Source organism: Nansenia antarctica (assembly GCF_963989245.1).
Source record: "Nansenia antarctica genome assembly, chromosome: 18".
Taxonomy (NCBI): domain Eukaryota; kingdom Metazoa; phylum Chordata; class Actinopteri; order Argentiniformes; family Microstomatidae; genus Nansenia; species Nansenia antarctica.
Genome location: NC_137691.1, coordinates 6703791 through 6729665, shown reverse-complemented (window position 1 = coordinate 6729665; position 25875 = coordinate 6703791). Strand labels below are relative to the sequence as shown.

General features: G+C 42.7%; 1 protein-coding gene across 1 annotated transcript; it reads left to right on the top strand.

The window, feature by feature from the left end:
• Positions 1 to 9948: 9948 nt before the first annotated feature.
• On the top strand, positions 9949 to 24105 carry inavab (innate immunity activator b; the record flags this gene model as incomplete). The annotated part of the gene is made up of 9 exons (XM_080548682.1): positions 9949 to 10003; positions 12175 to 12308; positions 15663 to 15785; positions 16036 to 16267; positions 17583 to 17636; positions 17861 to 18137; positions 18724 to 18873; positions 19435 to 20200; positions 23995 to 24105. The coding sequence occupies 9 exons, from the start codon at positions 9949 to 9951 to the stop codon at positions 24103 to 24105; spliced, it is 1902 nt and encodes a 633-aa protein (XP_080404808.1).
• Positions 24106 to 25875: the final 1770 nt, after the last annotated feature.

Sequence of the window (25875 nt, the reverse complement as noted above, 5' to 3'; positions counted from 1 at the left end):
TGGAAAATCAACTAGCCTAGCCGACACTATTAGAAATGACAGCACTTGTAATAATTCAGCATATTGCCAGTAGATAGGCTAAAATCATCCGTTTTGCTATACTTTCCAGTAACTCTTTATCTCAGCAAAAACTGCAACCACCCACAACAGAATAATTAAACTAATCTAATATATACAAAATACTTGATGTAGCTCATCTAATCGGGAGAAAATAGAAACTGGAAACTAGAAAATAAGAAAACAAATTAAAGAAAAAAAATTGAAACATTTAGCCTACATGGTTTAGTTATGACAAGGATTTTCTGTCCTAATTGCACTGAAAATGTTCTCGGCCTATTCTACGTGATACTGAATTGGGCTACTTCATTACAAATATTGAAACTTTGTATTGAATACAATTATAATAATATGTTATCATTGCGCATGAGTAGGTTACTCGGCAAAATCATATTTAAAAAATGAAACACGTCCAATCAGACCGAGTAGCTGCAGATCGCTCTAGTCTGAGCCAAAGTAATGCACTCCTGCCATCTAGCGTTTCAATGACTGTACTACACTACATAATGGTCACATATTATGTGAGCCCTTGGCCCCTAGTCCTATAAAGTCCAGAGTAATTTTGTGTGCTATCTGCTTTAATATGTACTACTCAATTGACCTACATGTTGACCAAACACTGGCATATTCTGGCTGCATTGGGTCTGTCTGTGATTTCAGGTGCTTCTCTCTCTTTGGTAACTTTGGAAGATCGAGGTACTTGCTTTTTTCCAGAGGGAAAAGGAACTTCCCACCATGAGAGACTTAGGGGTGCGGTAGAACATGAAACCTTCAAAAAAAAGTATCTCCTGGTATATTCATGTTGTCTTAGCATTGAATCGATTGTAATGACATGAAAATACATTAAAACGTATCCCTTCCGTGTGAAATAACTGGACTTGTATGGAAAAGATAAGTATAATCAGTCAGACATGCCACCCCTGTTTGGCTGAGTTGGTACAGGCGACGTCTCCCGTTGCGACTCCTGGCTGCTACCCCTCAAAGTGTTTGAACGCAAAATCTCCACAGTTGAAAAACGTGGATGAGTTCTGATAATGGCCCTGCAAAGTTTCTGTGCGCTCCACACAATTGGGCCGTCGAAATATTTCGGACGGAGGTATGGTCCACTTTCTTTCTTGTCTCTTTAAAATAGTAACGAATGATTTGTTTGACATTGTAGCTAACTAGCTGCAATCTGTGTAGTATAAGAAAGTAATGTATGTTGCTAACAACAGCTAGCTCGCTAACTAACTACCAAAGTTCTGCCAAACTTTTTTTTTTAGTTTAGGAGGAAATTATGCAAAGTTACTGGTAGACATTATTTTTCTTTGTGTTATGAAAACAAATGCATTTTCCCAACCCTAGATAAGAAGCAATAATGCAGGACTGGCCCCTTAAAAATGGTCATTGTCATATAATTATTATTTTATTGGGGGGAAAAAAGGTTGTCTTGACATCAAATGTTTGCATTCAAGTTATGTGTGCTTTGTCTGTGATTTTCATCCAGAAAAATGTGTGCTTTTTCAAATTGCCTACGTATGCTTTGCAGTATTACCAATTCAAGCCACACACACACTGCTATAAACTATTAGCCTACTGTAATAGAAGTGCTGCTCTAATGGAATGTCATGTCCTAGGCTACATGTGAGAATATGACCTACTTGATTCATTTCGTGACGTTAGAAATTATACGGTTCTATCTCCATTTTTGTCAAAATTGAGTTTTTTACATAATCTGATCCATTAGGTGTTTATTAATGCCTGTGTGGTGTATTTTTTAAATGTTGACATTTTTTAGTTAGTAATTCATAAAATACAAAGGTTCCATCTCACAGAACATAATGGAATGTAAAAACTTTGACGCAATATCTCTGAACTGCCCTAAACGGAGATAGAACCTTATAATTCTACGCTCACGAAATGTAGCTCAAACTTTTATGAAAACAGGAAAGGTTAGGCATAGCCTAGTTGTAAGGCCTACTCTCGATTTTAAAATATAAAAATGATCTAGCCTATAGGAGACTTTACAGTAAAGGAATTTAGGCAACCCTGTTCATCATAACCTCCTGAATTAATTATTCATAATTAAATGGAAGACTACATTCTAGTTGAATGATCCCACACAGAATGTACGCTGCAGTGCTGCAAAAATCTGCAAATGAAACACCCTTCTGAAATCTGAAGGAAAGAGAGATAAAGCTTTGGTTTAACTGCTGAAGTTGGGCCTAATCATTTATCATCAAACCATAATTTGCCATTTCTTCTAATGAAAGTAGCTAGCCTATATGAAATGAATCCTGAATCCTGAGCCCCACTGGAGATGTTGTCAGAGCTCAGCATTGGCCCTCTTACCGAAAAAGATGCATGAAGTAGTTGCTCATGAATTATGCCTAAAGTTAAACCCACATATTTTCAGTATCAGGGTACCCAATTATGTCATCCAGATTATATTTCTTGGATACAGTATAAAGCTGATGTCTGGTTCCTAAGCCACTGCAGACAAGCCAACACACATCTCCCATGTGGTGTGGAATATCCAGGGTAGGGCCAATTTTCTCAAGGTCCCTACTCCCTTTTCCCTAAGAAGAACTTCTGTTTCATCAATCCAACAGCTTCAGTAAAGTTGCATAGATTATTATGCAGCTTACATTTTCCATGCTGACCTCTTAGAGGTTGTTGCCTCTTAAAGGAGGAGTGTGTCTGTCTGACATGTGTCAAGTCTGTTGAGGTAGTGGTCTCAAAATGCAACAGGGACTGTGGGGGACGTGCCGGAAACAAGGGTGAATAGTGTTGGAATCTGTGGCATTGCAGGGTTATGGGGTGATGCCAGAAAGAGGCATCATGCGTGAGTGGACCTTGAGAACTTGATTATCGTCTCACGGTGTGTGATAGCCTGCGCGTGACAGTCACCTGTGTGATTACAACAATCTAGTCCATTTGTTGACAACACTGTTACTGTTTCCTGTAACTGTTTATACTGTAACTTTTAGTGTAACTTAAGTTCTGCTACCATAATTCTGTTAGAGGATGTAAATCCATTTCTCTTACTGTAGCTCAACAACATTTCTTTTGTTTGTTGACTCAAGACATCATATGATACTGTAGCTAACACCCCCACTCTTTCTGCAGACCTTTTTGAATCTTTACTTGGAGCGAGTTTTGAGAAAACGTGGTTACATTACAAAACCCAGGTAGTTTTTTTTATAGGTATTCCGTTAGCAAACTTTGAATTTGTACAGTTCTTAGTAACGTATAGGAACTGTGAACTTCCTCTTTGGCGAACAACAGAAGGTAGAAAGAGGACCCAGCAGTCCAAACCCTGTCAGAGCCAATAGAGGAAATTAAGATTGAAATACAATCGGATGGGTAGGCCTAAGTATAGGATTTGGTGCCTCCTCCTGTATGAATGAATGAATGAATGAATGAATGAATGGTCTTTATTGTCATTGATATAGTACAGGTACCATACAACGAAATTTGGGAGGGGGGGGCTCCCCTGGTGCTAGGAAAAAAATATATACTAAAAACAAGAAGGGAAAAAGAGCTGGTTTACATAAATAAAGGCTAAATACACTATCCACTATACTATACAAATAAAATACTGTGCTGTACTCTATGCTATGCTATAAATATCCTAACATTTCCTATCTCTGAACCTTATGTACCCGAGGGTTGTCATATTGCACATAGTATTATTGCACATTCATTTAAAGTGTCGCAGTTTGCAGGTTTGAAATGTTCACAGTTGTGTTTCAGTGTTGCACTTGATTACAATCCAGTAGCTGCCATCAAATTGTCTAGATTGTCCAGGGCCTAGAACCTAGGTCTTTGCTGTGTTCAGGGCCTGAATGGCCCTGGGGTAGAAGCTGAGCTTCAGTCTATGTGTCCTTGCGGACATGGTCCTGAACCGTATCTGAATGATGCAATGCCAATGCTGATGAAGCAAATCCAAAGAATTTTACTGTTGTGTACTTACAAGTACATTGAGATGTTATAAAAGCGATTCTAATTCTGATTCTCCTGTGCATGACCCATGTTTTACCTTTCCCTCCCCCTGCTTAAAGGTCTTGATTGAATAGGACCTTCTATATTCAATTATTTATTATTTATTATTATTATTATTATTCTAAACATGATATTATTATAATGGTCTTGATTGAATAGGGCCTTCAGCCTTACTACTCTCTTCAAGAGCCCTTCACTGTCTCTCGTCCTCAACGCTACGGCCCCATTTTGCATTAGCCTTCTTTCTCCATCTTTTTTAGGCCTATATCTGTGGTAGCATAATTCTAATGTTTCCAAAACAGATTTTCTAAAAGTGTTCATTACACCCGTCCCACTGGTAAGCAGCAAGTGTTTTTCTTGGACTAAAATAATCCCCCACACCCCTAAGACCGTTAAGAAGAGGGCAGGCACAGGCAGCAACTGAGACCTCACCACCAGCACTCCCTCTGTGAAGTGGTGTTGATGGCTTAAAGCACAGCCACAATGGTAATGACTGTGAAGACTTGTGTTCCTAAGGCTCATGGCTCACGTCCATCTTGGGTTTGGCTGGCGGTGTGGAAGCTGGAGACGTGTGCGGTTCACATCAGAGACTAACTGTCTGTGCGTTTGCTCATTTGAGATACATTTCCGTAACACATCTTCATTATCCTAAATCGGTGCATGTGAAGGCCACACAGGCATCAGCCCCAGATGGGTGTGGGAGAGTTCGGTAGCCCTGAGAGTCCTCCTGTTTATTTTGGTTTAAAGAAAAAAAAAACTCTTTCCGCCAGCAGAAGCGTGGTAATCTAGCGTATTTTCAAATTGCCTACTAATTACTGACGCCAGAAAAGTTGTTGAGTGTTAGCCTAGGCCTACGTGTTGAAAAGATACGGTAACATCTTTCTTCTTACTCCTCTGGTAACTACTAGGCCTAGCTGTAAGGAAGCTAGTAGCAGTTTGTTACTGTATATAGAGAGACACCAAAGCATTTGGGGAATGTTGTTTTGCCAGCTGCTGAATTCCCTTCAACATGACACAATCTCTGTCCCTTGGTTTTGTAGCTGGACTAGTTCTAGTCTTGATTCAGGACTACTTTACACACTTTTGGGTGGCGTAGCTGGTTTACATCAGGTGTTTCAGCAGATGGTCACGTGTGTTAGAGGCAGTAGAGAGGAATCAGGTTCGAGACACAGGTGAGCTCGGGTGCCACCAGGAAGCAGTACTGTTTGCGGCACCATTACCCATGTCCTAGTACATCAATGAAAGTAGACTTATATTAAATTAGGGAGTATTACACCGCCACCTCCATCACCTGAAATGTCCAGAGAGTGTCGGCAGATAGCCTAATTGTTTGTTCCTGAGAGTCTGTCCCCAGAGGATCGGAGAGTGGAGCAATGGAGAGAGAAAATGGAGAGAGGGGGCGGGGGGGGGGAGAGTGGAAGGCCCAGTCACCCATGAGGCTTTTGATGGCTCGGCTGAGAGAGTGGCGGTGCAAAGCAGACTGTGCTCCACCCAGCTTTGTACCGTGCATGGTTCACCGCTGGTCTTTGTACACATGAGCTCCTTGTCTGAATGGACAGGACTGCGGGGGGATCACCACAACAGCACCCCCTTAGAGCTCTCTGTGGACACCCTGCTCCCACCCACTGTAGACCCAGGAAGTGCAGCGATAGGAATCTGCAGGTCACTATAGAGAATATGGAGATTTAATCTTCAAATAGGCTTAACGAGTCTCTCTCTCCTCAATCCTATGGAAATCCCATTCGTGGAAATCACAAAGCATGGATGTCACACAAAGCCATGTTCAATGTCCCCTTTCACTCAATCTAATCTAGATTGGCCTTGCGCATGTTGTCTTTATTTTACAATGTTGGATTGTACAGTGTGGAATGTGCCATCCTGCTCTAGACTAGTGCACAAAGAAACCAGGTTACGAATAGATTTGCTTACTGTAGTAGGCTAACTAACTAACGCTACGCATGATTGCATGCATAGTTTATTAGGACGACAGTTTTTATGTAATTTATTTACAGCTGTTGTTGCCTACTACTGTTATGAACTTGGAGCTTACAAATTGCTTACACTGTGTTGCCTAAAAGTGGAATTGACTGAACCACATATCCACCTCCTATTTTATAACTTCTGTTGTTGTCTTGGCATGTTGGCGTGCCATGTTGTTTGAGATGTGATACTCTGGTGTGGTGTCTGTCTGGGAATTGTGGGGGCTTTATCAGAGAAGCGTAGAGTCCCTACGGATTGACATTCTTGGAGAGCCAGAGTGGACCCTATGTGAATGTAAACCATGCGTTGTGGAGCAGGTGCTGTGTCTACATATTCCGCATGGACTACTATCCCACCCTCAACCATGTGTCACCCCTCCCACACACACACACGCACACACACGCACACACACACACACACACACACACACACACACACACTTTAGACGAAGATGGTGGCTGGGAATTGGTTGGACCTATACAAGAATGCCTCCTCATACCAAAGATTTTAAATTCAATTATACCAGTATCAGAAGAAGCTATTTTTATATATAATGTAGCCGATTGTATTAATAGTAGGTAGGCCTATATTAAGGCTAATATTTGATAATTGATGCAAAGACCTCCCAGAACAATGGCAGCGTTGGAAAGACTTTTTCTCTGAAATGATCAGGAGAGGGCAGTAAGTGTACATGTTTACACATTTTGAACTGAAACTTTACAATTCAGATGTAATAGATTATTATAATAGATTATTATTATATTAATAGAATTAGTCATTGTCTAATTTTGTCAAATGTTTTAAATGTAGTTGTATGCAGACGACAGTATGCACACGACAGAGACAGATAACTCTATGTGGAAGAGACAGGCCTTTTGTGACACATTATGTACTTTAGGCTTACTTCCAGTGGTGTGATGTATAGCCTACTCCTGTACTCACGGCTAGATTGCACACCAGCTGACTTGTTAAATGTTTGCATTTGCGCTCGTTAAGTGTTTACATATATTTGGCAAATGGACCGTGTGGACAGTAATCTCTATCTTACTCACCTGGTTGTCACCTCACAACAACAGACAAAAAAAAGTGAAGTGTTATCATTCCGTTCTGTCAGTTTTATTGACACAGCTCAGACCATCCCTAAGTGTAGGGGCGGTCGAGCGTCACAGCGCCCGGCCTGGCCTGCTCCTAGGGTTGACCTCAGCACAGGTATGCGCTCGCTAGCTACCACGCCTCTCTGTGGGTGAGTCTCCTCTCCCCTCCCACCTTGCTGCTTCTGCTCACAAGCCGTCCCTCCTTCGATCATTTCCAGTTGTGTGAGGAATACGACAGAAGGCAGTTTCCAGGAAAACCGGCTTTTTTTTTGTACCATGATTTTCATAATGTAAGTGCTAAGTTTGCTATTGTTTATGTGACAATGTATAGGCTATGCTTTATGTGTAGTGAGTGACTACACTGTAGTACACTTTTTAGTGTATGTGTTACGACCAATTTGTGTGTCAGTTTACCCACTGGCCAGTCTAGCTGCCTGACCATGTATGTATCCCACCGGAGCCATGACATGGTGATTAGATTAAGCTGTTTCTTGGAAGACGTGGGGGGGGGGCTTTTGTCCCCTTTGTTATACCCCGTTTAAGGCGACCTGGGGAGATGATTGACACCTCATTGAGTCATTGACATGTAATTGACAAGTCAGCAAGATTTTACTCTCTTTATTCTATGTAGTAACTTAACATTCTACTCTTGTAATCAACAATCATTTATTACAATAGGTGATTTAACGTTTCAGGACTTCAGGATTTAATGTTTGAGGACTCCACTAGTTTTGTTCACTAATTCCTACCTACCTAAATACGATACTTACTACTTTGCATTTGAATTTAAGCAGTACGCAGTAATGTGCATTGTTGCCAAACACGCCTTCCGCACACAGTTACATCATCCAATTATGGCCCTTAACATTTTTCCTAGTCAATCATTCTCAGAACTGAGATTGCAATCTGTGTTAATATAATGACGTGAGAGTTTCACAAACAACCACGGTCACAGGAAGCTAACTAGACTTTTTAAGTACAGCCAGTATGTGTCATAATACTCATGCATTGATTGGACACTGTGCTGGTCTAGGCCCTAGGATCACTCTGATGTCATGGCATGTCATGCCTGAGTCATGACCGCCAACTGGCCTCTACTGTACGTGACCAATCCCTGTATCATATGGGATGTAGTAGCCTTGTTCCAGGGAAAAGCCTGCCCTCTGGTTATTAAGAAGAACACCGTTATTATCAACACATAAAAGTGTACATTTGTAGTGTGTTACTTTGATTCATTTTAGTTGCACACTGTTTTGTCAACAGATTTTTTACTATGAATAGATATTTGATATATTTTGATATATCAACAGATGGGATGTTAAAGAACATTTTTACCAAAATAGGTAGGCTAAGCCATTCCGCTTTTTCACAATTCTTTTCATATCTGCGTTAACCGGACTACAGCTACTTTGTGTCTGAAACACAAAACATAATGGTGGTGGGACTGTCAGGGCCTGGAACACAAAACATAACGGTGGTGGGACTGTCAGGGCCTGGGACACAAAACATAATGGTGGTGGGACTGTCAGGGCCTGGGACACAAAACATAATGGTGGTGGGACTGTCAGGGCCTGGGACACAAAACATAATGGTGGTGGGACTGTCAGGGCCTGGAACACAAAACATAATGGTGGTGGGACTGTCTGGGACTGTCTATGTCAAATAAGGCGTCTGCTAAATGCCAAAAATGTAAATGTAGCCTAGGCCTAATGCTCTTTGGCCACTCAACAACACTATTAAGTCTACTTTCCTGTCTCTGTGATTACTGGTGGCCTGCTGTCCTCTTTTGTGTTCCGGCATTTCTCAACCTCTTTAAAGTAGCTCCCCCATTAGCTGCAGGCTAAACATTCACCTGAGGATGCACGGTGTGTTGGAGATGGCCAGTCACCCCTGGTGGGGCTCGGCTGACCGGGCAGAGCTGCAGGGAACGGCTCTAAGAAACGTGAAAGAGCAGCTCTATTAAGCACCATTGTTTACGGAACAAAGAATTCGGTTTTACCCCTGTGACTTTGGGTCACATGACCTTTTCTGGGTTAGGCTAAGTGGTGCCTTGAAAGTTTGCTCTTCTCTCTATGCTGCTGCTACGTCAGTTAACTATAGCCTAAATGGATATTTCTGGCAGGCATTGATAATTAGACATGGTCGTCATTCTCGGTACTGGAGTTTCAGCACTAGTTAGGCTATTTGTTGAATCCGTTACGCAGGGTTCCCACGGGTCCTTGAAATCCTTGAAAGTTTGTGAATTAGAGAAGAAAAAATCAAGGTCTTAAAAGTTTTTGAAAATGACATGGGTCATTGAATGAAATTGCTTGAATGAAATTGCTTGAATTCAATTCCCCCCCCCCTCTCTCTCTCTTAAAAAATAAATATATATACTGTATATATATATAAATAAAATACTTAGCTCATCAACTAGTAAATAAGTCTCTGTATTGCTTAACTTTACACATATTTCACAATATATTGTTTTGCTGTGCTGTGGTAGAGAAGGCAAGAGACCATCTAGTGTTCACACATTCAAGCCTCTCTTTTTAATTGTTGTCTGTGAGCGGATAGTTCCTATTATATAAATTCTCATCTAGATCCGTCTCAAACTATGCCGTGTTGGGTCCTTGAATTTGAGGGAATTGAGTCTTGAAACAAGGTTCTTGAAAGGTGCTTGAATTGGATGTTTCAGAAGGTGTGGGAACCCTGTTTACAATATTGGCGAGAGACCTCTTTGTTAAGCAAGAACAAACTAAAAGCATAGGCTCCATTATTAATGTTTACAGGCCTTTGTGAAACGGGACGTTATCCTGAGCCTCTACTCGTGAACACCAGCTGACCCACAGATATGGAGGTGAAAGAAGAAATCAGCGACACTGACAGTGGCATCATCCTCCACTCTGGTAAGCACCCTTTATACCTTAAGTTAGACTTAAATGCAAACGATAGGCTAAGCAAGCAATGACTCAATTGAAAGGAGATAAGACAATTAACATTAGAGAATGATCCCTACATTTCCTCTTCTTACCATGATGTATACTGAAAAATGCATGCACTCCACTCACTGCAATATAAGTCACTTTGGGTAAAAGTGTCAGCTATATGGCATATATTATTATTATAATTATTAATATTATATTTCATGAGTGGAGGCTAAAACCAGTTTGTTCCTGGGCTGCTGCCCTGCATAAGGAGGTGGTTTGGTTCAGAGCTGGGCTGTCTTGATTCTTACCTCGCTGTACATTGACGAAGGGACTGTTCTTTGGTGTCATTTATGGGAACACAACTATTAACTGCCAGTTGTTGCTTTGCATTTGACCAAGGCTCCACCTCATAGTAAATGAAGTAGCAGGTCAGAATCAGAATGGCTTTTATTACATCTTACTGTACTAGTACACAAGAGTACAAATTCTTTGGCTTCGGTTCCTCAACATTGACATTGCAGCATTCAAATACAGGGTTAGTAAGGGTTGCAGCAACAACCACTGGGTTTCTACTAGCTAGTAGCTATTGCTGGTCACATTCCTCATCCCATATGTAATGTAGGCATGTAGATGTGTCTCTACAATGGAAGCTTAGTCTGCATGTTTTTGTTTGTAATTTTTAATTGCGTGGTTGCAGTTATTGTGTGGTCTCTTTGTCCTCGCGGTCACACCTCCGGTGGCTGATGTCAATCAGTACCTGCAGGGATTTGGCTCTAATCTCTGAAGGCATGTGACACACAAAGCAGTTTGTCATTTCCTAGGCCTAAGAATGAACCTAGGGTCATTAGTCACCAGCCCTTTAGAGACACTTAACTATTCCAAGATGGCACCCCAGCCGTTGTTGCCTTGGTTTTACTCAGACATTTGATCCTATCACACTTTCATGACAGTTTCGGTATCAGTCACCAAAACAGCTGTCAGCCTGTTAGTCAGGATGACATCTATCTTAGCAAGCAAACGTTTGAATGCTATTGACTGCTGCTGCTTTCTTGGCCACGTCTCCCTTGCAAAAGAGACTTTGTCTCAATTCAGTTGTTAAGTCTGACGTCACGCGTGACGTTTAGCAATTTCCGGGTCCAAATAAAAAAATTCCCCACACCAGAGTACCAGTGTACTTTTAGACTCGGATCTATTCATACAACAAGGGACACAGCACTTTCCTGTTTTTCCCATATTGACAGCGTCTTTGAGCCTCGGAAAAGCGCTATACAAATATAATGAATTATTATTATTACTGCGGCATTTCGAAAAGAGAGCGCCTCAGCCGCTTAGGCATTTCTGGTTAAATAAAATAAAATTACAGTGTTGGGATTGGAGGTCAAAAGAATCAGTCAGGCGAAGCTGCTGCAACATTTTATATTTTATATTTTTGCATCTGCATGTGTGAGTCCCTCAGACTAGATGACAGACTAGTCTGTTTTCCTGATGCAGCGTTTCAGGGCATCTACCATATTAATTTGACAGACAGGCGAGCGTGATGGATTGAAGGCGGCTTACGACTAAGCGTGTAGCTATCTATAGTTTTCCATGGTCACATTTCAGTCGTGAGACCTCACTGTAGCCTCTTTGCTGTTTTGTGTTCCGGGCCCTAACAGTCCCACCACCATTATGTTTTGTGTCCCAGGCCCTGACAGTCCCACCACCATTATGTATTGTGTCCCAGGCCCTGACAGTCCCACCACCATTATGTTTTGTGTCCCAGGCCCTGACAGTCCCACCACCATTATGTTTTGTGTCCCAGGCCCTGACAGTCCCACCACCATTATGTTTTGTGTTCCAGGCCCTGACAGCCATTATGTTTTGTGTCCCAGGCCCTGACAGCCATTATGTCTTGTGTTCCAGGCCCTGACAGCCATTATGTTTTGTGTTCCAGGCCCTGACAGCCATTATGTTTTGTGTTCCAGGCCCTGACAGCCATTATGTCTTGTGTTCCAGGCCCTGACAGCCATTATGTTTTGTGTTCCAGGCCCTGACAGCCATTATGTTTTGTGTCCCAGACCCTGACAGCCATTATGTTTTGTGTCCCAGACCCTGACAGCCATTATGTTTTGTGTCCCAGACCCTGACAGCCGTTATGTTTTGTGTTCCAGGCCCTGACAGCCCCACCACCATCATGAAAGATGTGGTCACCCACACCAGGGCGGTGAAGCTCAAGCACCAGTCACTGGAAGACCGTCTGGAGCTGTGCCTACTGGAGCTGAAGAAGCTCTGTATCCGAGAGGCCGTGAGTGTCCATTTACGTCTGTACCATTTAGCTGACTTACGGTTAGAGATTACAGGGATTGATTGACAGTCTACAGGGATTGATTGACAGTCTCCCTGGAGTAATTAAGAGCTAAGTGGCTTACTCAAGGGCACACTGCTGGTGGTGGTGGTCGTCCCAGGTGGGATTCGAACCCATGACCTTCTGATCATGAGTTCAACTCACTATCCCCTCCTCACTATCGCCTCCCTGACAATACCCCATTACACATGCAGACGCAGTCACTCACATACACATATACTGTACACACACAAGCATACTCATACACACACTCATACACACACACACACACACACTGATCAGGATTCAGGGAGTTTTTACCATAACATGACTGGGAATCTCCCCAAAAGTTACTGTAAACCTTGACTGTGACTTCCAGTTAGATACATTCCCTTTTTTTTTTCTTGTGTCATATGAAACCAAAAAGGGATGTTTATCATGGAATTAGAATATAATGCTTTACAAATTCTCAGGGAGACATAGACTGTCCATAGTTCTCTGTAACCCCCCCCCCCACACACACACACACACACACACACATACTTTGTCTTTTCCTGACAGATGATGACACAACTGTCCCTTTGCCTATAGATTTTTGACTGAAACAAACATGGGAATCTAGAGTGAGTCAGTGGACCATATGATGCCTGCACTGAATTCTTTCCCTCTCCCATGCCTGGCTCAAACTCAAAATGAATGCAGCCTGTTAAATGTGTCATCCCTTTCTGTTGCTGTCTCATCAATCATTGTTGGGGAACAGTCCTCCGTAACGAGCTGGCTCAGAGTGAAACCCGGGATCCTGATCATGCCTGCTGACGGCAGGGCTTGGCCCTCCTGTCAGGACTTGCTGGGAGTTCTCTGATGGCACCTCTCCCTTCTCACGAGTCACGACAGGGACTGAGATCATGACCAGAAATTCTGACGCTATTGTCTGAGTTGAGAGTGACTAAAAAAAAAAAACACAGGTTGTGGGTTACGTATATCTGTTCCCAAATGAAATCAGTAATAATCAGAATCTGAATTTATTTTATTAGGCCGACATCCAATGTACAAGTACACAAGTAAAAATCTTTGGCTTAGGTTCTTCAACATTGGCATTGCAGCAATATACAAAATCACAATCATTGAGTAAAGTAAAGTAAGTAATAATGAAGTAATAAAGTGATAAAGTGATGGTAGTCGTACTACAGCGGGACCAGTGGAACTACAGTGGAATCAATAGTGCAAAAATCCTGTGCAAAGTACAATAAGATGAAATGCAGTATGATACAGTACAAGTAGTCAGGTAGTGTTCAAGTAATAATGCAGTCTCATGCAGTCTGATGCTCAAGGCTTGGTTTTAAGTTTAGCTTGAGGGCAGGCCAGTGAGGTTGGAAAACACTGGGCAGGTGAGGCCCTATGCGTGCGTTGTGAAACGGTGGAATCTTTGGAAAGGCAGCATTGCATAACACGCTTCCAGGTCCCAACATGCATTGAACAGATATGACACTCATGAACACTTTATTAGGAACATTATACTCATACTGGGTAGGGCCTCCCTTTGCCCTCAAAACATCCTAAATTCTTTGTGGCACTGATTCCACAAGATGTTGGAAACATTCCTTTCCGGTCCATGATTGCATCACACAATTCCTGCAGATTTCTGAGAATGAAAATAGTTGAAGAAGATGTGGTTATTTGAATTTTGGTACACCTCAAATTAGATTAGATTAGATTAGATTCACTTTATTGTCATTACATAGTACAAGACAATGCAACGAAATTATTGTGCGTCTAACCAGAAGTGCAACAAATAGCAATTATATTGCAGTGATAAGTAGCAGTATTTACAGCAATCTATACAGTAAAGTGCAAATGGTCATGAGCGTGATGTGCATAAACAAACAGACGATTAATTTATCACAACCTGTTTTACTTTATTTTATTCTATTTTCTCAATTATTCCTTCTGTGACTGAGAGATTGGATAGGGGCACACAGAGTTCCTGTACGGACAACAACCTTATTGATTCCCTCTGAGGACAAGATGGACTGAGAGTGATACTGATATTCCCTGAATCTATTATGACTAATGGACAAAGTAACCTGTGACACAAAGCAAACTATTGAGGACATATGTAAGAATGCGATACCCACAATGACCTGTCTGTTTTTTTGTTTGTTGTTATTCATGTAAAAAAAGAAAAGAAAAATAAAGTATAAAAAAGAAGAAGAAAAACAGAGGATTAGTGGAGAAAATCGCTGTGAATCAAAACCCACTTGCTACTATCGCACATAGGTTACTAATTCATTTTAAGAGCCCTGGGAGGAAATGTGTGGATTGTGTTGCTTTGTGTGTTATCAACTGTGAAACTAGCCCATTGATATCGTCTGTTTGTTTTTACTTGAAGAAGCAAGACGACACGTAGCATGAGTGTGTCAACTGAATATAGCGTTATTCATGTGACTCTATTTCCTCATTTGAAGTGCATATTTATATATATATATATATATTAGGGATGTGCATAACTAAACATTTTCATATTCGAATAATCGGTGGGTGCTATGGACGAATAATCGATTCTTCGATGTGTGCCGACATTCACAAAGGTAGCCATGGATCATTGGCAAGAAATCATTTAATATCTTAAACGAAATGCAGAACAGAAAAAAGGCATGCCGCTAATACCCTGCGCTCGCATTAGAGTGGTGTGCGCATTTTGTGTAGCTGCCCAGCCTCAGACTCTCGGAAAACAGGGACCAATGAAATGTTTTTACCGTACTTGCATCAAAACCTGAGGAACACTGGCCACCAGCGTTAGATCCCATCGCTATTTCACCTTTCTGCAACTTACGTTGGACGCCTCTTAAAAGCCATGTCTACCTCCAATCTCTTCAGCTTCAACTGAAACTCTCTTTCTCCTTCTTGCTTTTGTGTGTATGATAAATGCAAAGCCAACAACAAATAGTGCTACAGAACCGACATTAGTTCTGTCCGTTAATTTGCGTTTATTTGAATGGGGAAACATTTTTACGGTCCTGATGTTAAAAATCGTCTTTGACCCTTGGGAACGATTATTCGAATAATCGATTATATACATCCCTAATATATATATAGGTAGATGTTAGATCAAATTAGCGATTACCTCAGAAGCAGCTCAATCTGAGTGGACAACCTTTCCTGTCCACCTTTAATTAATAAGGTTATAAAGAGGACATGTATTCACATTCTTCATTTGATGTGTTGTATGAACAGAATATGATACCTCACATTGTAGCCAACTTGGATATTAGAACATGGGTCACATGCCTGATGTCTGCTTCCTGTGTCCTATAGGAGCTGACGGGTCGCCTGTCAGAAGATTACCCCCATCTGCCTGGAGAGAAGCCGCCCCACATCCGCAGACGCATCGGAGCGGCATTCAAACTGGACGAACAGAGCATCCCAGGCGGAGGAGAGGTACTGGGCCTTACGGTAGTCGAGCGTAGAAGCCACTACTCCCATTTGACGTTTTACTCTCATTCACGAGAGTTTAAGCCTCACACACAGGCGTAGGCCTACATAGTGCCAAATTCTCCCAAGTGCCAAAGTACTCAATTAAAATCAACACATCTGTCATCTCAGCAGTCAGTGAAGAGACCTTTAATGTTCAGCGACTCGTGTCGTTCATGCCTGTTTCATGTCTGTTTCCGTCCGCCCGTCCGTGTAGGACTCGGAGCTGATCTCCGTGGAGGCTGAGCTGGCCCTGCAGCTGCAGATATACGAGGCGGCCCGAAGACTTTGCGGCGAGCAGCACCTCAGTAAGGCGGTGAAGAGGAGCAGGGTGCAGCAGTGTAAACGTGAGGAGAAAAAGATCAAAGTGCTGCAGGACACTGCTTTCCAGCTGCGGCTCCAGTACGGGCGGTCGTCGCCCCGCAACGGCTGCATCAACAGACCGAGAGGTGAGGACTGGGCGCACGGGCGGCTGACGCAATCACACTGGAGAACACGGTTGTAATCAGGGCTCCCGCGGGTCCTTGAAATCCTTGAAAGTTTGTGAATTCGAGGGGGAAAAAATCTAGGTCTTAAAAGTTTTTGAAAATAGACATGGGTCATTGAAAGTTCTTGAATTCCCCCCCCCCCTCTCTCTCTCTCTCTCTCTAAAAAAATTATAATATATATATTAAAAAATAGTTTTGCTGTGCCGTGGTAGAGAATCTAGTGTTCACACATTCAAGCCTCTCTTTTTAATTGTTGTCTGTGAGCGGATAGTTCCTATTATATAAATTCTCATCTAGATCTGTCTCAAACTATGTCGTGTTAGGTCCTTGAATTTGAGGGAATTGAGTCTTGAAAGGTCCTTGAAAGGTGCTTGAATTTGATGTTTCAGAAGGTGTGGGACTCCTGGTAATATATACTATATGCCATTTAGCTGACGCTTCTATCCAAAGTGACTTGCATTGCAGAGAGTGCATACATTTTTCTGTATTTCCCAGCAGGAATCGAACCCCCAACCTTTATAGCGTTGTTAGTGCCATGCTCCACCAGCTGAGCCACAGTGGACCAGTGATGAAATCACATACATGTCAAGTTTCCTATTGAAATATGATGTGCAACTCGGTTATTAATTTGAAAGTTGAAACGGAATTGTCCTCAAACCTGCTAGACGGACATTGCATGGGAACCTCTCTTCTCTGCCCTGGATGAGAATTCCAGTCTATTTATTTCCATGTCTAGGGGCGGCGGTGGTAGCCTAGAGGTTTGAGAGGTCGCCTAGCAATCGGAAGGTTGCTGGTTTGATCCCCGCCTCAGGAGGGAGCTTGTATGTGCCCTTGAGCCAGGCACTTAACCCCTAATTGACCTTTCGCAAAACTCTGCCCCCAAATGCCCTTTGTCCAATCATAACTAGCAACCGTACTTGGTGAAGAAGGAAGTCCGACATTATTCACAATGGTGAAGCGGTGTGCGTCTCGATCTGTAGGATATTGCGTTTGTATCGCTCCAAAAAGCATCACTCTTAAAGTGACTGGTATGTCACGGATCCCATCCATGCTGCGCTATTTTAGGCTGATATTGCAGAAAGCTTTACGGGCAACAGTAACCAAGTTGGGCGGGGCTTTGCGAAAGGTCAATTGCTCCAGGGGCAATTACTCCAGACCCTGTGCCTAGAGCAAAAACACAAAATTCCAACAATTGACTGACAAGTAAAAATATATACTGTATATATATTTCTCATGCACTAACAAAGTCGCATTTTTGCTTTGCTTTTGTTTCCAGATCAGGGCACCTCTGACGACAGCTCTCTCTCTGATTCGGCTGTGCTCGAAGAAGGTAAGACAACAACAAAAAAGCTACTTTGTGCAAGACCTCTCCTCAATTGGTGTATGGGTGAGAGATGAAGCACTTGATAGTCTGATGTGCATAGACTGATCTACTTTGCCTCAGTGTACTGTAAATAATAATAATAATAATAACTTTTATTTGTATAGCACTTCTCCTGCAAACGTTGCAGCTGACAAATGACAAAGCTCAAAATCACTCGATTTCTTCTCCAGAAGAGGTGACCAGTCAGTCGTCTCATCAGCCATCCCTGGAGCCCCCTCCTCACCCAGGACCAGCAGACTCTCCCCGACCCTCCCCTGTCCCCTCACAGCCCTCACTGTTGACCCCCCACCAGTCTCCCCTTCCAACCCTGGAGGAGCTGAGGCCCAGCTTCAACACCAGCCTCGACTATGAGGCCCCCCCCATCGAGCACTCGCCCTGGACAGAGTCCAGTCTGGACCAGCCTTACCAGAAGACCAGGAAGTCACGCTCCGGCAGCACCAAGTCAAGGTAAATGGAGTACCTGTCATTTGCCTCCTGTAATTTCATATGAACCACACCCTTGAGTTTATTATTGTGCAGGAAAACACCAAGAATAGCCATAATTGAAACCCCAGGTTGGTGAAACCCCTTTTATATATTTAAATCTTAGTAATGGTTTCCATGTAACACAAGTTCGCCTTGACTACAGAATAAATGCATTTGGTGGTTTAAAATAAGCATCAGAGTTCAACATCAAATAGGTCCACCCTAATGAGGAACCGCAAGGTCTGGAATCTGCTCTGACAGCGCTGAAGATGAAACTTAATCTCCGTTTAGCATTTGAAAAGCAGGAGTTCTTTTTGAAGTGGTATCATTCAAACTGGCATTAAGGCATACCTTGTTATTTACGGGGAGGATATTACTCAGGAACATTCTGATTCAAGTCGCAACTTGTATTGGAGTGGCAGCCCAAGAACATGTGCTCGGGTTCCGAAAACTGGTTTATGTGTCAAGCACATGCGCTCAGTCAGCCCCCGTATGTACAAACCCCTCTAGAAGTCGTATAAAACACGTGTCTCTCCTCCCTGTCCTCCCATAGTATCTCCAGCTGCAGTAGTGCACCTGTGACCCCGGTGTTGCCTCCAGTGGAAGCCTGCATGGGGGACACCGCCCTGCCGTTCTCCCATATGAGGCTGTGCCACATGCAGTCCAACAGCGCCCCCACCACCCCGGAGATGCACCTGCGACGCCAGCTCTCTCTCAGGTACGTCCACGGTCTCTCTCAGGTACGTCCAAGGTCTCTCTCAGGTACGTCCACGGTCTCTTTCAGGTACGTCCAAGGTCTCTCTCAGGGCTTTCACACCGGCAAGGTTCCCGAACCGGTCGGCACATGCAGACCGAAAATAAATTGGTTCGGAATCAGAAAATAGTGGTTCTCAAGTGGGAATCAAAAACTAGAACCGTGACGTTGTCATATGACACATTCTGCACAAAAACTGGAGGAAGGCCTTCCCTTCCCTTCCAGTAAGTGTTGGGCCAAGAACTGTGCGCAGAAACATTATGATTGGTCAAGCAAGAATAGTGACTTCATCAGGCAGGAAACTGCTATGTATATATATAATGCTTGCCCCTCTGACAGGAGGGGGCTTTTTGCTTTTTGCTATTTTCTCTCTCCACTCATGACCCGTGACTTTGCTTAATAAAAGGCCTCTTTGAAGTCAATTGATTTAAGCTCTTTGCGCTTTATAAGTTCTACTCAATCTATTAAGAATCAATTAAATCCACAACTAGAGTACTCATCATGCCTCCTGTGTGATTTCCCCAGGATTCCCAGCACTCAACCTTCATTTGACCCAGATCAGGACCGAGGTCGTACCCGCGGTCCCAGAAGGCGACTGACGGACTATATGGTAACCACTCCAGAGCCCGCCCCTCCCAGGGTCTACGGAAACCCCATGTACTACTCCGGCTCTGAGGACAGCAACTCTGAACACTCCGCTCCGTCTTACGCCAGCTCCCCGTGTGGCGACACGCCCTGCGACCTGCCCCGGCAGGTCCAGCAAGCCTACCGGTACCAGCAGCACTCCAGCCCCAACGACAACCACAATCGTGGACCGTTGGCTTTCCCAGGCCCCGGCCCTAGCTTTTACCAGAACCCCCAGCCTCAGTCCAGCCCCAGCTTCCACAGGGGGGGCTACCTTGAGGACGGGCTGGCCTACCCGCCTGAGATGGACATGGGACGGATCTACCACAGCCCGCTCCCCCCTCCCTCTACCTCCAGTAGATACGAGTACTGGTACGAAGAGGCCCCCGTGCATCCTCAGCTGGCTCCTAGGCCCTTGCCCCCCCATGTCAGACTGTCCCGCGCCCCCTCGCTCCGGGAGTACTCCCAGCACCAGCCCTTCCATCCCTCCATCCCCAGGGGTCTTCCCCGGCAGGTGGTGAACGAGGAGCTGAAGTCGTGGCACCACCGCAACCAGTTCAGAGAACCCTGCAGGCCCCGCTCCCTCGACAGACAGGGAGCGGTCAGGGTGAGGAATGTGCTGGGCCATGAGTCACCCCTCTCACAGCACCGCAAGTACCACGAGCAGGTAAACAACAGGTCACAACAACAACAACAACAGTAATAACCTCTCTCACGCAATTAGTTAGTGTGCCTATGTTTATGATTCTCAAGGACTCAAGGAGGCAGGTGGAACAGTGGAGATATGTCCTCCCCCCCGATGTTAGACGCAAGCACAATTGTCCCCCTCAATAATAATAATAATAGGATTCTTTTTCTGTGGGACCTTTATTTTGGAAAAACAAGTAGCTGATTTCGTTGCAGGGTTTTTATTTTGAAAGGCCTCTACTGCTATTGTCAGCCACAATGGCTAAAGTAATAAAGTAATTGTAGGCTACAACAAACAGTAAATATAATTTAAAAAGTGAATAAATGTTTGAGAAACATTTGAAAAACTATAATCTTTCTCCTGGCTAGTAATTACTGTAGTTGCAGTGTCAGGTTTTTATCTCTCGCACTTGCTAAGGTAGCTAGTAGGTAGTAGGTAGTTCGATAAGTCTAGCTGTAAACTCATATGGAATAATGTATTGTACAGTAGCAGGGAAAGAGTGGTTGTTTCATTGTAAATGAATAGTCCTATATCCACATTCACACTTAGTCACATGATGTGTTACAATAGATAGGATGACTCCATCCACACTAATCTCTCTGATAACTCGCAAGACAGGTAGTTCAGGCGACACAGGTGTGCTAATATGACTTATACAAGTTATAATTATAACTTACAGTATGACTTAACATTAGAGATTACATAAGACTAATTATCATTACAGTTACATTTTTGGCATATAGCAGACGCCTTTTTCCAAAGCGACTTACAACAAATTAATTTGACTAAGTAATCGAATCACCTATCCATCAGTCATCGTAAGAAAAAGTAATCTATGCTAGGGCCAGCGGCCATTGGCAGTCATAATGCTAGAAGGAAGAATTAAGATTTTAACCTTTTTTTATGCCCTTGGCTTTACTGTCAGGTACCTGACAGGTGTTGGATGTAAGGGGAACTTCAAATCAGTTATGGCTTCTGGTGAAAGGTTGTGTCCAGACCTGTCACTAGTTCAATGTAAAGAAGAGCATCGTAGAAATGTTTGTCATATAATAATAATAATAATAATAATAATAATAATAATAATACATTAGACTTATAGAGCTTTTCTAGACACTCAAAGACGCTTTACAAACTGAAAAGATCGAGTAGTAATTACTACTAATAAAAAGAAACAAAAAAATAAATAAAAGAAAGTATAGGGGCCTAATTACGGTAGTGCTGGGGACACATGGGAAGGAGAGGAGGAGAGGGTTAACTGGTGACGGCAAGCTTGAAGAGGTGGGTTTTGAGGCCTTGTTTAAATGTTGGGAGGGTGTTGGCCTGTGATGTGGTTGAGGAGGGCGTTCCAGAGGGACGGGGCTGCGGCTGAAAAGGCCCCATCACCCCAGGTCCGGAGCTGGGTCTTGAGTAGGGCTGGGTATCGCCACTGATTTCCCAAAACGATTCGATTCCGATTCACAGCTCCCAATTCGATTCGATTCACGATTCGATTCGATTCCGATTCGATTCCGATTCGATCTAGTTACAATATACATTTTTTGCTTGAATATGAAAGAGATTCTCCGAACTAATGCTATAAATGGTTCAAGGAACCCTATAACATGTCGCATTGTTAAACATATCAATGAATTGACTCCAAAGCAGTTACATGAATGTACTTTTTATTTACATATGACTTTGCTTTTGTCCAGCTCATCTCTAACGTCACATTTTTAAAATCCAAAATGCACTTTAAGCCTGGTGGTGACTTGAGTGTCCCTGCCATCGTCATGCTTTTAGATTTTAGTGTTGAGACCTCACGTTGCGTGAGATATGATAAATTCTTGTAGCGCGAGATCTGGCCACGAGATCTCGTTGCGGGTTGAAGCTGCAAGCAAAAAAAAAAAGAAAAAAAAAAAAGATCGATCTCGGGATTTATGAATCGATAATCGCTCATTTTAATGAAGATCGATTCAGAATCGGGAAATCGATTTTTTGAACCCAGCCCTAGTCTTGAGGGTGGATATGCTGTCTTCTGTAGCTAACTCAATGTAAGAGGACCTTAACTGGCTGAATGAGTTCAGCAACCACACCTGACATTAAAACAGAATTACCTAGATTCTAGAAGAACAACAAAACTTGTGAAGTGTGCCTCGGCAGATCCTATGACGTCTAATGGTGGTTTGCTCAGGTTTCCGCTGTATCATATTCACACTATCGTTTTTCTCGCTCCATTGTTCACAGGCACACTTGTTGAATTGTACTGAGAGAAAGAAACTTTTCTACATTATTCCAGCCCCACCCTATGGCCTCCTTATTGCTGTTTTCACCTCCACAGATATCCCACACTTTGTGTGTCGTGTAAAAAGCTGCACACGACCTTGAGTTTTGCCGCAGAAAGCAACATTATATTTAGTTACACTGGGAAAGTCAAGACGGTTGAAAGGAATGGCCGTGTCTTATAACAAACTACAACAAAATTAGAGAGGTGTTGGTTATTATACGTTTTTCTCAGAGCGCATGGCGTGGGAACGTTCATGTCGGAGACTCGTTCCTGTATCGGTTTACTGTCTTATGCTATGATTTACATGGCCCGGGGTTGAAAGAATATGGACAGCTGTAGTGGTACTTTTGGTAGCTTCTTACACTTCACCATTCTTCATTTCACGGGCAGGGGAGGATCTTAACATACGGTCTAGAGGTTTGTGAGGTATTCAGACAGCTGCAGTGTGGGAGAGCGTGCATCTGTGGCCCTCCCATGGTCAACATCACTTTGGAGTCTCGCTAATGTCATGCTAACGTAATGTGGCTCACTGTCTTTTTTTTCTTCTTTTTTTTTTACTGATTTATTGCCATGCAATCAACTTGTCAGTCAGTTGTTGGTATTTGGTATATTGTTGCTCTAGGCACAGGGTCAGCCATATTCAGCGTCCTGAAGTAATTAGGGGTTAAGTGCCTTGCTCAAGGGCCCCCTCCCTCCTGAGGCGGGGGATCTCTAGCCAGCCTCTCTAACCTCTAGGCTACCTCCACACCCATGTTTTAGGTCATTGTTTATACTACGGCTAAACGATCATGTTATTCCGTTAAGTTGCTTTGAATGATGCGGTTTTAGCTACACAGAGTTAAGTATTGTACAGATTGAAACAATATGTTTGTTGTACCTAATATCAACCTTATGTTGTGTGAAATGTACTGTGGACAAAGCCTTGCTCTTTGCAAGAAAAATCATTATCGGCCCTGACTGCAAGTGCAGTAACTGCACCACCATGCTTGTAGCTACTGACATAAAACTGTTTGCTCTATGCTGTGACGTAACCTTCAAATCATAGTAATGTTGTTCAGGTTTCCCACGGGTCCTTGAAAGTTTGTGAATTAGAGGGGGGAAAATCAAGGTTTGGGGTTGGGGCTTGAATTCCTCTCTCTCTCTCTCTAAAAAAATGTATATATTCAATTTATTTTTTACTTAGCTCGTCAACTAGTAAATAAGTCTCTGTATTGCTTAACTTTACACATTTCCCAATATATTGTTTTGCTGTGCTGTGGTAGAGAAGGCAAGAGACCATCTAGTGTTCACACATTCAAGCCTCTCTTTTTAATTGTTGTCTGTGAGCGGATCTAGTTCCTATTATATAAATTCTCATCTAGATCTGTCTCAAAACTATGCCGTGTTGGGTCCTTGAATTTGAGGGAATTGAGTCTTGAAAGTCCTTGAAAGGTGCTTGAATTCGATGTTTCAGAAGGTGTGGGAATCCTGAAAAGATTAAACAATGTCCCCCTGTTTTTGTTGTATTCAGAATCTGCAGGATCTGCAGGCACCCCATAAACGTGTCCTGAGGAGGGCGGCTGACGGAACCCCGGTGCAGTGGCTGGTGGAGGAGGACGCCGAGATCGTCAGTCAGGTGTGACGAGGAGGTGCCCCCCTCCCTCTGGTGCACCCTGACCTCCTCCCCCGCAGAGCCCTATTTATTCATTAATTTATTACACCATTGGACTTGGTGATGATATTAGGGAAAGACTGGGCATAGTATCAAAGAGGACCTGTGGCTTCATACCTCATCACAAGGAGGGAAAATCATCTTAAAGGCATGAAGCATCAGACCACAACATTACCTTGTGTGCCTCCCTTTTTTAAAGTGGAAAAAAAAAAGCTGTTATGAACTTCTTTTATGAACTGAAGCTGTTATGAACATTCTTTCACGGTTGGTTTAGCAGCTTTTTCTATAAGTGGACCTATTGATGTGTTAAGTACTACTATCATAAATATTTCTAGTAAATAAATATATTTAGTTATTCTTTTATCAAATGAAATGAAATGTTTCTCTGTAGAAATAAATAAAGATTGTAATAAAAAATGTTTACTTTATTTCAATGGGTTTCGTTTGAGTTTAAGATTGAAGCCGACTACAATTCAGGTGAGAACTGAGTCAGAATCGCTTTTTATTTTATCTTACTGTAACAAGTACACAAGAGTAAAGAGAGTAAAAGAAAGTACACGAGTAAAGAGGCTTTGACAGGTTCCTCAACATTGACATTGCAGCATTCAGATACAGAAAACAATGAATAACAATAATAGTAGTAAGTAAGTTTAAAAAAATGATTAGTTAAGTGATTTTACATTGGCTTCAATAGTGCAAGAAATGCTGTGCAGAGTACAATGATATGAGATGCAATATAATACAATACAGTACGGTAGTAAACTATTCTGCTAGTTTTTAGTATTCTTCCAGTGTGTTTCTCTACGAGCCTGATTGCTTGGGGGTAAAAACAGTTTGTCAGCCTCTGGGTTTTAGCCCTGAGGCTTCGGTAACGTTTCCCCGATGGCAGTAGCTTGAACAGTTTCTGATTGAGTTGGCTGGGGTTCTTAATGATCCTGGGGGCCTACCTGACACACCGGTCCTGGTAGGTGTCGTGGATGGAGGGAAGCTCATAACTGTGTTTACCACCTCAAATTAATTAATTTATGCCCAGCTGAATCCATGTTTAGAGGTAGCTAGCTAACATTACATTGATCATACTCGTAAGACTTCGAGAGAGGACGCTGGTGTTGCTTGTTCGCCGCTTCTCCGCCCGAAATCTAGATATACTTGCAGTATACAGAGTAGATTGTCCTACAAAGACACTTAGGGCCGGTTTCAGAGACGAGGCTTAAGCCTAGTCCTGGACTAAATCACACTTTCAATGTAAAATCTCCATTGAAGATGTGTTTTAGTCTAGGATTAGGCTTAAGCCTTGTCTGTGAAACCGGCCCTTAGATTTAGATTTAGTAATCTAAAAATTAATTAGACCCCTATACTTTCTATTATTTATTTATTTTGTTTCTTTTTATTTTATCTTTTCAGTTTGTAAAGTGTCTTTAAGTGTCTAGAAAAGCGCTATATAAGTCTAATGTATTATTATTATTATTATTATTATTATTATTATTATAACCGCTCCCTCGATGGAGGGAACCTCACAGAACTGGCTGGGGCAGTGTGTCTATTCAGTCTCAGGTTGGACAATTGAAACTGACTGCATGGCTTGGCAACATGGCTGCTAATGGTTATGAAATTCTCAATAAAAAGCCCTATGAATTTCCTTTGAATAACCACTGCATAACACCCAACCATCAATTGAACATTTGTGAAATCTCAAATACCATAATGACATATCCTGCCACACAGGTCTACACATGGCAT